At 56.9% G+C, this 13,035-nt stretch overlaps 1 protein-coding gene across 2 annotated transcripts; it reads right to left on the minus strand.

Annotated features, from left to right (window-relative positions):
- Positions 1 to 9,717: 9,717 nt before the first annotated feature.
- FAM241B (family with sequence similarity 241 member B) lies at positions 9,718 to 12,712 on the minus strand. Of its 2 annotated transcripts, none has more exons than XM_030334753.1 (3): positions 12,662 to 12,712; positions 11,220 to 11,359; positions 9,718 to 10,518 (listed from the first exon to the last, which is right to left on the minus strand). In XM_030334753.1, exons 2-3 carry the CDS (start codon positions 11,310 to 11,312, stop codon positions 10,249 to 10,251), a joined length of 363 nt encoding a protein of 120 aa, XP_030190613.1. In that variant the 5' UTR covers positions 11,313 to 11,359; positions 12,662 to 12,712; the 3' UTR covers positions 9,718 to 10,248. The 2 variants fall into 2 exon arrangements, with proteins under 2 accessions (XP_030190613.1, XP_030190614.1); XM_030334754.1 differs by lacking the exon at positions 12,662 to 12,712 and adding an exon at positions 12,261 to 12,399.
- Positions 12,713 to 13,035: the final 323 nt, after the last annotated feature.

A 13,035-nucleotide genomic window follows, 5' to 3' on the forward strand; every position in this document is an offset into this window, starting at 1 on the left:
GACAGGAGGAAGGAGGAAGGACAGAACAGCTCCAGGCATCAGACAGGGGGATCCTGAGTTCTCTGGACTTTGCCCAGTGGAGAAGGAAGCCCGTGCTCAGTGTGGGCACGTGCCAGTGAGCTGGGTGCAGAGGCCTGAGCTGGAGCCCCAGGCTGAGTCTCATGCCAGTTAGAGCCACGACACCCACCTGTCCTCACCGCTTTCATCCCACCGTTATTCCAGATGCGTAAATGCAGCACATCCTGGGGTCCCTGTTCACTGACCACAGAACAACCCCCCAAAGGTTCTGGAACCGGAGGAACTTAGTTTGGGGCCACCAGTCCTCCTCTTCACCCACGGTCCCTGAAGCACACTGGTTCCAGAGGGAAGGTGATTGGAAGCTGGGCCCCAAAGCCGGCCTCTTGCCCTAACTACTCCCTGACTATGGATTGGTTCCCTTCTTCTGGGAGTTTGCGGCCACTGGGTGCCTAGCGCCACCTGCTGGTGACCACTGGAAGCACGGTGGCAGTGACCAGAATTGACAGGTCTGAGTATGTCCCCCAGCACGGAGTCTCTGGGACCTCTTCAAGCCAGGGGTCAAACTGGGACCCTCCTCCAAACCCCACCCAGATGGCCTGTGGGCTCACAGCCTCGTAGAACACCCGGCTAAGCCCTGCCCAGAGACTGGGAGTTAATACACGTGTGTTCTTGGGGTGCCTGGGTGGCTCAGTTTGTGACTTCCAGCCCCCCCCCCCATGGAGCTCTGTGCTGACAGCTCAGAGCTTGAAGCCTGCTTCAGAGTTTGTCTCCCTCTCTCTCTGCCCCTCCCCTGCTCATACTCCGTGTGTGTGTGTGTGTGTGTCTCTCTCTCTCAAAAATAAACACTAAAAAATATCTATGTGTGTGTTCTTTTAATTTTTTTTTAACGTTTATTTATTTTTGAGACAGGGAGAGACAAAGCATGAACGGGGGAGGGTCAGAGAGAGAGGGAGACACAGAATCCGAAACAGGCTCCAGGCTCTGAGCTGTCAGCCCAGAGCCCGACGCGGGGCTCGAACTCACGGACCGCGAGATCATGACCTGAGCCAAAGTCGGACGCTTAACCGACTGAGCCACCCAGGCGCCCCGTGTGTGTTCTTTTAAGCTACTAAGTTTTGGGTAATTTGTCCCACAGCACAGAAGGTAAATATAGATGCTGTATCCAGAATATTTCATGCAATATTTAAGAAATAAGTCACTTCACTCCTGTCTGTACCTCAACCCTAAGAGGAAGTATAATTACCCCCATTTATAGAGGGAAAACTGTGGCTTGGGGCTAAATTGACTGAGGCCACACAATGGCTGGAGGAGAGGGATAAAGGCCCCAGAGACTGCACGATGAAGAGCCCGGAGACTGGCCTGGGCAGTGGCATTGGCCTTAGCCCGCACTGCTCGTTGCGCTGTGTAGCAGCGTGAAGGCCTTTGGGAGAGTGTGTTCTCCTGGGTTCTCTCGCAGGCCCCACCCCTCCCTACTGCCTAGTACTCTCCCTGCTACACAGGCTTCTCTCAGTCACCCACCAGGCTCCTGAGGTCATGTGAGTCTCCAGCCCACAAAACTAAGGCAATGGGAGGTAGAGCCCTGTTTGCCCATGAACTTGAGAGCAAAGGGCAAGAGCCTAGCTCTCCTGGGAATGAAGCTAGGGAAGGAGGCAGCCTGCGATCTCCAGGGGCAATGCCGCACTCCCTTCCTGAGCTGTGAGGCCACAGGGCATCACCTCCGTGACATCTGTATACTCCAGGGTCACTGCGCCCTCTGTAGCCCGGGGCCAGGCCTGGTCTGACGGCCCAATACCAAGTAGAACAGAGGAGGGACAGGGACACACAAGGACCACAGCCTTAGAGGTGACCCCCCTCCAGCTCCTGGAGCAGGGGTGGGTCAGGGGAATAGGGGAGTTCTCATGAGATCGTCCCCACAGGAGGGGTGCTGTTTCCCTTTAAGGGAAAGGCAGGGATGCCGGCAGATGTCGTGGCAAGCCCTGGGGCCCTAACTTGAACTTCCTTAGTTCCCCCCTCCCTCTTCTTGTGCCATGTGGGCTAGGGCAGAACTGCCTGCACTTATAACCTGAGAATTAGGCCCACATACACCCCACATACGCAGGTGACATTTTTTCCCTAGCCCCGCTGGAAGTCCTGGAAGCAACGGGATCCGCATTTGAGTCACTTTGTCAGGAAAAGTCAGTTTCTCGGCATTAGCTGAGCTCAAAGCTGCAAAGAAATGCCCTCCCTGGGCCGCCGAGGGCTCTAACACAGGCCAGTGCTTCACAGGGAAACTTCTTAACTCTGTCATACTGGCAAGTAGCCATACTGGACATTTTTTCAAGTTTTTGTCTCCCAGAATTTCAAAAGCAGGTTACATTTGAAGTGTTCTTGGCTTAGGGCAGCTAATTTTCACTAGCAAGCGCTGCAGGAAGTGATGTGATCGTGGCTCACTGTGCTGCACCCAGGGACTGTATGCACACCTGCCATCTGGACCTCACAACCAGCCCGGATGGCACCTTATTCCCATTTCACAGATGGGGAAACCGAGGCATGGTAAGTAGCTTGCCCACGGACACACAACTAGCAAGTGGGAGGTCTGACTCCACTGCTCCTTGCTTCCTGTGAAAAAGACAAGCACCAGGCAAGGGACACTGTGTCCTGAATGACAGCCAGGTCACAATATCACATTAATTAAAGGAACCAGGCTGAGAAAAAAAATAGGTGTATGTGTTGGTGGGCAGTGCAGCGGTGGGGCTGGCTAGGCAGCCCCCAAACTGGAGAGGGTCCAGCCTTAGAGAATGAGTGGGTCCCTTCCACCTGGGGCCACCCTCTGTGATGACAGCAGGGCTGGATGAAGAAAGAATGGAGAGTAAGCCTTCTTGCTCCACTGCTCTCCTTAGAAGCTCAAAGACCAGGGAGTCTGCTTCACAACGGAGCCTCTTCCTGGGGCCTCAGTCTCCCTCTTCCTGCCCCCAGGCCGAAGGCTCCCGGCTGGATCTGGCCATCTGAGTTGCTTTAACCTCTGGTTGACCGTCTGTGCAAAGGGGGTGACATCTATTTTTCTTCGTTTGGGAGAGGATAAAATGAAACGACGCTCTTGGCATAGGGCTTAGCCCCGCATGAGACCACAAGGAACGAATCCCAATGGAGCTGCATGCTCCCTCCACCAGAAACCCGAGTTCTTCCAATCCCTGAAGTATAAGGTCATGATAAGCCTGGGGTGGTTGAGGTGCGTGGTCATCTGGGTCAGGAGGGAGGAGGATTTGGAGTACCGCGATTCATGGACAGAGGTCGTGCTCCTGTTCAAACTCTCCACCAGGTGGCGCCACGGTACAAAATTCACAGCCCTTGAAGCCAACACCTGGAGACGCTGGGGTTTCCAGGGTCTTCCTGCACAAGGAGAATGGAAATTGATTACCCAGGCTAAAGAAAGCCTGAGGCTGTGTCACTCTTCAAGGCTTTCCTCAATTTCCTTAATCTAAATCTGCATCAAATATGGAGCAGGACAGGGTGGGGCGGGGTGGGGGGGGAGTGCTGGGAAGGAGTTGGGGGGGAGGATGGGGGTACAGACCGTGAGGCTGGCAATACCACGCCGTATCAGCAGCGACTACAAACACCATGGGTCCTCGCTGAGCCAGACAAAGCTAGGCGAAGACAGGAAAGGCACCATAGCCATCTGCAAAGGGAACCGAGAAAACCGAATGGGACTCCAGAGGCTAGTCCTGCCTTGACCTCTCCTGGCACACAGGAGACTCTCCCTGAATGTTTGCTGAACCAACTTAGAAGCTAGGACTAAGTTCAAACCACCCAAGGAACCTCACCCCTCAGGCAGTGGAGAAACCCTAGTGCCATTTCTCTCAGGGACCCCACAATTCAGAGAAACAGCCCCATGGAGTGGTTCAGGGTCAGAGCTACAAGATCCTTGGGGGTCAATTATGTCAACCCCTTATGGTACAAATGACTTCATGGAGGCCAAAGAGGGTCACCAACTCACCCAAATACCAAAACACAACAGAATTAAGAAGGTGTCTATGCACTAATAAGAAATGTGTCCTGTCCAGGATGTACTGTTAAGTAAAAAAGTGAGAGCAGATATGTGTCTAGTTTTCCATTATTTGTATTTTTAAAAAGAGAAACTTAGTATACTTTATGTTGCTTATATTTGTGTAAATGAATTCTGGAAGGATTGAAAGGACACTAAGAACTGTAGTCATGGGGTGGAGGGGGATAGAAGGATGGATGGAAGGAAGGGAGGGAGAGAGGGAGGGAGGAAGATGGAAGAAGGAAGGAAGGAAGGAAGGAAGGAAGGAAGGAAGGAAGGAAGAAAGGAAGAGGAAGGAAGGAAGGAAGGAAGGATAGAAGGATAGATGGAAGGATGGTTGGAAGGGAGGAAAGTTGGAAGAAGAATGGGTGGATGGATAAATGGATGGATGGATGGATGGAGGGAAGGAAAGATGGATAGAAGGAAGGAAGGAACGAACAAACGAAGGAACAAAGGAACGAAGGACTGATGGATGGACAGGGACAGGAGAGGGAGTTGAGACTTTCTTCTGTATGCATTTGTACATCGCCTGATCTTTAAATCTGCGGATGTATTACCTTTCAAAGACTAACCTTTAAAAATAGCTTGCTCAAGATCATATAGTATTTCCCACAGTCATGGGATGCCTTTACCTGACATGTGTGAAGTGATCTGGGGGGACTATGCAAGATGACAAAACAATTCACAAACACAGCACCAAATCATAAAATGAGAAAGCCCTTTCCTCTTCATGTCTCTTCAGTCTTCTGACTCCATCGAGGAGAATGTCTCAGTGAGATGCTAATAGGTCTTTAACACTCTCTAAATCCTGGTAAATTGCCTTTTCAACAAGGAAAGCAGGCATCCGGCTCAGAGCCTTGGCCACAAGCAGCGGCTAGCTAAAATGGAATCATGTTATTGTCTCTACACTGAACTTACTTGTTTATAGTAGATATTTCTACTATGAATGGCAGGTAACGCTCACTCTCCATTTATAGTAGTCAGATGAGGCTTCCTTTTCAAAGAGATTTAAATAAAACGCAAGTTGTTCTCAACAAAAATGTTAAGTAAACCCTAATGCTGTTGTTTTGTGCTAACCTTGTGCCAGAATCTGCTAAGTGCTTGCCACGAATTAATACTTAATCCTCCTGCCCCTGTGAGGTGCACAGGAGGACAGAGGGGCAGAGAGCATGTGGACTGTGTCCAAGGTCACCGGTTAACTGGGATGGAGCCGACAATGTGAACTTAGGCATTCAGCCTCCCGCGGGGACCCCCCACACCGGAGGGACCAAGTTTGGTGGTCCAGTGAATGCAGACCAGCCCTCCTGCCTCCAGCCCAGAGCCCAGCCCACCCAGCCCTTGATGAAATTGCCCTAAAGGCTCAGGCTTCACTCTGGACAGTTTAATCTTCCTCTTCCAAACTCTGGGTCCCAAAAGCCAAATGGTTTCAGCTCTTGCCCCACCCCCAAGCCTGAGGGTCTGGCTGTCTCTCTCTCCCTCTTCCTCTCTCTGTGACGCACACACACACACACACACACACACACATGCACACACGCACTGCAGTTCCACTGAAGTGCTCAATCTGCTTCTTGAACTTTCTCTTGCTGCTCTTTTGGGCCCTGGGCACAAGGAAGGGTAAGCTTTGCCTCTCCTGTTGTCGTGCCCTGCTGGAGAGGCTGCAAGCTTCTCTCTCCACATTTTGGCAGCAAAGCCCTCTGCGCTCCCTCCCCCACCCTCACCACCCCTGCACAGCCCTTCAGGGACCCTGTGCAAGGTAATTGGATTTCTCCCCTTGTCAGTTTGCAATGAAAATGTCATGCATTCAGGAATGCAGGGAAGAGGGCTACACCCCTATTCAGCGGCTGCAGCCCAGAGCTGGAAAGCTACGGAGGCCACCCAGCTGGGCAGCTGCGGCCAACATCCTCGCACCCACCCTGCGTCCTCTGCCCTCGAAGAGCTGATCCGATGGCCACAGTGGGTCCCAGCAGGTAGTGAGGCCTGCCCCTGTCGGGTCTCCCTCCTCTCTGAGCGGGCAGAGGTGGTTCCCCGCCTCTCCCTGGGCCTCTGCACAGTCAGGGGTTCTACTGCCTCTCTCCTCCCAACCTTTGCATCAAAATCGCCCCCCCCTTTGAAAGAGGCAGGCTCTGGGCCGCATCCCTCAGCATGTCTGAGAAGGTCTGCGGTGAGGTCTGGGAATCTGCCTCTGTAACAAGTCCACGGGTGATTGTGACATCCGGCCAAAGGTGAAATCAAGGAATGGTTAAGAATGTGGCCTCAGTTGGATCCTTGCTCCACCCCCTGGCTCACGAGGGGTCCCAGGGCAACTTATAAGTGCTCCAGGATGTGCTCAGCAGGGAAATAAAAAGGACAGTAGTAGAGCGTGAGTCATAAAGCTGGGGGGGGGGGTGGCGGGGGCGATGTAAATGAATGACGTCGAGTGCTCAGCAGAGGTCAGGCACACAGCACGCAGCAAATTCGTCCCGTCCTCATAGGAGATCTACAGCAAGCCCCTCAGGGTCCCGGCCCACACAGGAGCAGCTGTGTAGGGGGCAACACTAGTCTTCAAAGCCCAGCACTACCCCAGCTGGGGGTCCCGGGCGCCTGCTACCTTGTGGCCACCTAAGGTCAAAGCCCACAGCACGGGAGCTGGGGTCCAAGGTGCAGCGTCTGTGGAGGAGGTTTGGGGGTGGCTGCAGCCCCTCCTTTTTATGCCCCCCTCTCTCATCCACCATGCAAGGGTGAGCCTGAGGCTCCGAGAGGCAGGAGGGACCCTGATCATCATCCCTCTCCTTAGAGGTAAGGAACAAGGCTGTCGAGAGGCCAAGTGAACCGTCCAAGGTCACGGACCCACAAAGTAGAGCAGGGCCTGCAAACAGACAGGTCTCCTCCGGGGCCAGGTGGCCTGGGTGGGGGTAGCCTTCGCTGCCCGCAAGGTCAGGCACCCGAGGGCAGAGGCTCTGACCACCACACCAAGGCTTCTTCCTCAACTCAGAGCCAGAGCCCCCAGTCAGGGACCTTGGCCAAAGGGCCGGGGTCTGGTCCCAGTCCCAGAGAGCCGGGAGCCAACGGAGGGCTCCCTGGGGAAGCTGGCAAAACGGGAGGTGCCATTTGGCCCCATCTCAAGTTTGGTATCTCTTGTGGGAAGGCAGAAACATGGCCTCCACCTGTAGGCTAGCTAGACGGTAGGGAGAGGTGGGGTTTGGAGAATGAAGGCCTTGGAACTTACGGAAGGAGGGCCCGGGCACCCGGGGAGTCTGGGAGATGGAGTGGGGACAGGCCGTCAGACCCCGCAGCTCCACTCATCAGGTAACCCCAACCAAGGAGTCAAAATAACTCCACAGGGGGAGGGGGAGCTCCCCTTTCCACAAAGGCAGCAAAGGCCTGGTGAGATCCAAGCTGCGGCTCACGTGGTGTGGGGGGCAGCTCTCCCCAAGGCAGCCAAGCCGAAAATCCAACCTGACACAGAGACACAGGGCTTCAAGGATTAGCCCTGGAGATTAGCAGAAACCTTCCCTGAAAACCTGCCCTCCAAGCAGCCCGGTCCGGGGGGTCCTGTCACACAGCAGGCAAGGCAGGGGGTGGGCAGAGGAAGAAAGCCCCTCCCTCCTCCTCAGACAGGAGGTCTAGGAACAAGATGCCCACTAGGCCGAGACGGCCTTCGGCCTCACCCCAAGCCTCATCAGGACCTGCATCCGGCCCCCGGGAGGAACAAGCCTCTGCCAGCTGAGGCCCTGCTGGCACCCCGCTTTCTCAGCGTGCGCAGGCGAGAGCCTCCCTGAAGGCCATTCTGAGGACAGGCAGGGAAAAGGCCCCGGATGCTTCTGCTACACAGGTGGCGCAACCCTAGGGGGCACTCTGCCTCTGCCCACGGGCCACGCCGGCCCGGCCTACCTTCAGACCCCGGGGGCTTTGAGAAGGGAAACAGCGCAACGGTTAGCAAACTGCCCAGGGCCCAAGGGGCACAGGGAAGGTGAGTTGAAATAAGAAGGTCAAGAGGCGGGTTCCTGATCCCACCAGAGCAATTCTGTCAGGTCCGTGTTGTGTGTGTTGGATGAGAAAACAGAACTTTTTCTCAAACAACTCACCTCAGGCCCCCAACCCCTTCCCTTAGGCTAACAAGTAGCTGGAGGGGCCTTGGCCCCAGGGTAGGTGTGGCCAGCGATATCCAGGCTCCTCCTGCACCCCAGGGCCTGCCTGGACACGAGGACAGGCCCCATGCCCACCCCCCCCCCAGGCTATTTCTAGTCAGGAGCGGGGAGGAAACCCCTGGGCTCCCCTGCCTTCCCTAAAGGACCTTCGCTTCTCCTCAGAAGGCTCGGGCCTTGGGAACCGACACCAAATTCTAGACAAAAAGACCGTTCTCAGACCTGAATTTGTGGACTCAGATTCATACCCCTTAAAGGGACTTTATATATTGGGGGTTCACTTAAGATTTCTTTTCTTCAGAGTCCCACAGCTTTGCAAAGCAAAAAGAAGGGGAAAGCCCAGCCCCAGAGGGTCATGCTGAGGGGGGAGTATGAGGGAGGGGGATGCTGTGCACGGTCATCCCTTCCCCGTGGCTGTGAGGCCACGGCCACATAAGCTTGGGGGCTGGCAGAAGATGCCATGGGGGACAGCAGGGACACCAGCCAGACCTGGGCACCACCTCCCCTTGCCCAGGCCCCACAGGAGCGGCTGGAGGCCAGACCCTCCATTCCCTCTCTGCAATGCCCTCAAGAGCCCAGCGCCCTCCCCTCCATCACAAAGGGAAACCATGTTCCAACAGCTGCCCCCAAATAAAGACGCAGGAAACACTGAGAAAGGAGTCCTGTTCCAACACCACAAAGCTCCTTCGGGAATGTCTGTGATAAAGGCCACCAGCCCCTTCAAGGGCAGCAGTGGGCACAGGGGTGTTTTGGGGGGCAAGGTCCCATTCCTAGGCAGCACAGCAGGCTCCCAGGAGGAGGGACAGAATCAATCTCAGTCTCAAACTACCCCCCAACCATCCCACATACACCCCATGATGGTTTGTTCCACCAGCCCTGGCCTTCAAGAAGCACCTCCCCAGCCTGCCTTCCTCCCCCGGCCCCAGAAGAATCCTAAGAGGAGGTGAAAACTTTGGTCTCCAGGCAAGGGAAGCCCTCAGGCTCACCCAGCTTCCCTCGGACCACCCGTGGGCCCAGAGCCCTCAGTCATCCGGTGTTACCCCCTCCCCCCCGACAGGGCCTCCGCACAGACCCAGGGCTTACGGGCCCAAACTCAAGGCCTCCACTCAAGAAAAGCAGGGCACCCTTAGCCCACATGCACCGAGCAGTCGGCACCAAGACCTCCTGCTTTTTAAGGAGAGTGAGCCGCAGGAGGGAAGCCGACCCCCTGGGCACGGAAGCCTCGCACCCCAGCAGTCCCATCGCCACAGCCTCATCGCCATTCTGGCCACAGGACTCCACCCCCCACAAGGCCGACATCTCAGAGTCAGCCAGAAATCGTCCAAGCATCAGACAAGGGGCCCGGGTCTGCGCTTCACCTGGACTCCCCCCCCCCCAATCCAGGCTCCCAGAGCCTATCAAGAAAAGCTTAGAAACCCCGGACCCCACCCCCCACCCCGGGGTCAAATGCCCACCTCCGCCCTGTTCCCAATCCCAGTCACTCCCAACCACCCTCCTCGTGTCTTCCAGATTTACAGGCAGCTGTACAATCATTTATGAATGTCATTACACGGATTCCATTTTAAATCTCTTTATTGAAAATGCCACCACACTAAGTAGATGCCAGTGAGACTTGTCAGAAACAAAAGTAGCCAATTAAAAATATACCATTAAAACCAAACAGGGCTATAAAAGTCTGGAAACTTTTCCCATCTGCCCTGAGCCCGAGGCCTCCTCGCTAGTAACAGGGGGAGTCATGCGCGAGTTCCAGAGGCATGAGAACACGCCGGCACCAAGTTCAGGCTTTCTTCTTGGCATGAAAGGATTGGAAGAGAACTGGAAAGGGAATCCCTTTCTTGCTCTGACTTTGTGCTTAACGCGGGCCCAATACTACCTAAAGCCGTCTCAAGGGACTGAGGGGATCCACCCAATCCTTTGGGAAGGCAGGACCGGAGGCTTCCTCTGCCTCACGCCTCACGCGACGGGAACGCGCGTTCTCTGAGCGCACCTTCAAGGCACCCTGAGACCCCTGCCCCTGTGCCTGTTCTCACCCCCCAGGCCCCAAAACTCCCTCTCCTCCACGCCTGCGCCACTAGCTGCCAGAGGTCACCGCTGACTCAGGTGGGACACCAGGTAGACGAGGCCCACGAGCAGGAGTCCACGCACGCCAAGCATCATGAGCAGGAAGAGAAGCAGGATGGAGGTCACCGGCTCCACGGCATGGTTGCCGAGATGCCACTGGGGGAAGCCCATGTTCACCAGCTGCCGGTTGAGGTCACTGAACGGGGACTGAGCAGCGCCCAGCCTAGCACCCGCCTGCTGCTGGCGAGGGCCGGAACCCCCCAGGGGGGCACCATGGCCCCTGTTGAGAAAGCTCTGGAAGGTGAAGACAGAGAGACGAATGAATCTGGAGAAAGCTTCCCTGGCGCGAAGTCCTAGGCAACAAGGGAATCTTCTGGGCTGGGCTCTGCCCTCCCCTCCAGCCCCCGAGGGCCACACCTTCCTTCCTCAGCAATCTCCAGATGCCACCTCCGGGGATGCCAATCACAGAGTCATAAGCTCTCAGAGCACAGAAAATGCCACTCTATTTTCCCCAAGTCCTGCCAGGGAGAAGGTGCCCAGGCCAGAGAAAAAAAAAAGGGGTCAAGGAGGGCGGGACCACAGGGCGCAGCTCCCGAGCAGGCATTCATATCATCGCTCCTTCCTTTAACACCATCATGGTGTGGCCGTGGGCCCATCTTTGCCACCTTCCCCGGGTTCTCTGTCGGCCGGCAGGCTCTTAAACAAAGATGCCAGCTCCAGCAGGGTTAACCAAGTTAAAGGAGAGACAGCTGTTGGATTCAAAGTCTGAGAAGGCTTCCAGAAGAGCAAGAACTGGGGAGGAAGGGGCCTGGCTGGGACATAAATCTGCAGTTTTCCCCCAGTCTTGACCCTGTGTTCCCCAGCCCGACGCTCTGCAAAGAGGGCTTCAGGCTACAGAAGGTTAATGACTAGCAAGGGAGCTTCGGGGAGCTAAGGAGTCACTGGCACAGAGGACAGGAGGCCAGCTGCTCCTCCCACGGGCGCCGGGCACCTACCTGTCGAGGGGTGCTGCTGCGCGAAGGGATAGTGTTCCTGACACGAGGGTCGTCGTCCTGCACGATTTCCCCATTAGCCAAGATCCGCACCATCCTCCCAGGAGCTATGGGTCCCTGCTGGGCTGCACCCTTCCCCAGACCTGAAAGAAATGATTGATCAGAGGTAAAGAGACGCTTGCCTTCGTGGGAAAAGCTGCGATTCACACCCGTCACCCGTGACCTGCTGGCACTGCGTCTGATTAATTACAAGGAGAGAAATAAATGCAAGTTATTTGACAGACAAAAATCTTTCAGACATGGGAGTCCACTGGGAAAACTACCAAAACGATCCTTGGAGATGGATGTTCTAGGAACCACTTCCAGCAACCCCAGGGATGAGAGCCCACGCTGTGGCCCAGGGCCTTGTGGGAAGTCCACTGAGGCCCGCCGCACTTACACCTCCCGACACGCTCCGGAGCAGGTACAGCTAGAGGTCCAGAGAGGTCTAACCGGCCTGCCCAGGACCACTCACGTAGAGGCAACAGAGAAAGAAGGGGAAGCCACAGGAACGCTGGCCCCAGGTCCTTCTCTCGGCTCTAAATATGGAGTCCAGGGCACCGAGATCCTCCGTGTCCCCATTTCCCATCCGTTACAAAATGGCCCGTTGGGAGTAAATGCCAAGGACCCGGGCCTGCTCCCCACAGAAGCTCTGGGCCCACTTTGGAGCTACTTCAGGTTCACTGCCTGGCAGCAGACCATACTGCTGGCCACAGGGCCGCCAGCGCTGGGGGAGGAGCAGACCTTTCCCGCAGAGGGCACGCCCTCACCTGGCCCTCACCTCTCGGATAACACCAGTCCCCCCCCCCCCCCACCCCTGCTCACGGGGGCGGCGCCAGCCTTCCCAAACTAGGGGACGGGGGATGCGGCTGGGGCTCTGGGCCCGCCCGCTTCGCAGACCCCCAAGGGTGTCCGTGGGCTGGAGGTGGGGGTGGGGTCCTTCCATGGCGCTCCCCGAGTCTGTGTAAAGGCCATTCTTTTCTAAGGAGATGAGCCAGTTTTCACCTAAATTCTGAAAAGCACTTGTGACACGCGCCCCAAAGGGGGTGAGGAGCCCCTGTTCTGTTGCCCTTGGCGCAGAGCGTGGGACAGGCGGGTCCCCCTTCCGAAGCCCGTCGGTCCCTGGAGAAGGCCAAGCGGGTCACGGAGCTCCGCAGTCCCTCGGCGCTTGGCCACGTCGAGCCCGCTGGGTGGGCGGAGGCCTCGGTTGGCCCTCGGGGCACCTGACTCGGGAGCTGGGGGGGGAGCTCGGGGAGGGGGAGGCGGGGGCGGCTGCCGCGGGGCGGGGGAGGGGACAGGGGGACGCGGGCTGCGGGGAGGGGGCGCCGCCCAGGCTGCCGAGCCCGGGCTCGGGGGAGGGGAGGGATGCGCGCCCGCTCGCCCGCGCCCCGGGCCCGGACACCCACCTTCGGGCGCGGCTCCCGGGCCTCGGCTGCGTCCACTCCCCGCGGCTCCCAGGCCGCTTCCTCCCACCTGACCTCACAGGAAGCTCGAGCCGCAGCGGCACGGCCAGCGGGCGGCGCCGCAGCCCCCTCTTTAGGCCGCCGGGGGCACTGCAGCTGCCGGGCCCGGGAGCGGCGCTGGGCAGGGAGGAGGGAGAGAAACTGGGCGCCACCGGGAAGAAGAAGGAGGGAGAAAAGAGGGTGGGGAGGAAAGAGCGGAGGAAGTAGGAGAAGGAGGAGGGAGAAGAAGAGGAGGAAGAAAGGGAAGTGGAGCCCGTGGAGGAAAAGCCCAGAGGGTGGGAGGCCCTCTGCCCTGGGAGAGGCACAGGCTCAACCCA

Source organism: Lynx canadensis, chromosome D2, assembly GCF_007474595.2.
Source record: "Lynx canadensis isolate LIC74 chromosome D2, mLynCan4.pri.v2, whole genome shotgun sequence".
Lineage (NCBI taxonomy): Eukaryota > Metazoa > Chordata > Mammalia > Carnivora > Felidae > Lynx > Lynx canadensis.

What these genes read in the sequence shown, in the direction of transcription:
- FAM241B (XM_030334753.1), bottom strand. Translation starts at nt 11,312, where the DNA reads ATGGTGCGGATCTTGGCTAATGGGGAAATCGTGCAGGACGACGACCCT. An exon ending in GCAGCAGCACCCCTCGACAG is followed by an intron (nt 10,519 to 11,219) that starts GTAGGTGCCCGG and finishes TTCACCTTCCAG; the next exon opens with AGCTTTCTCAACAGGGGCCA.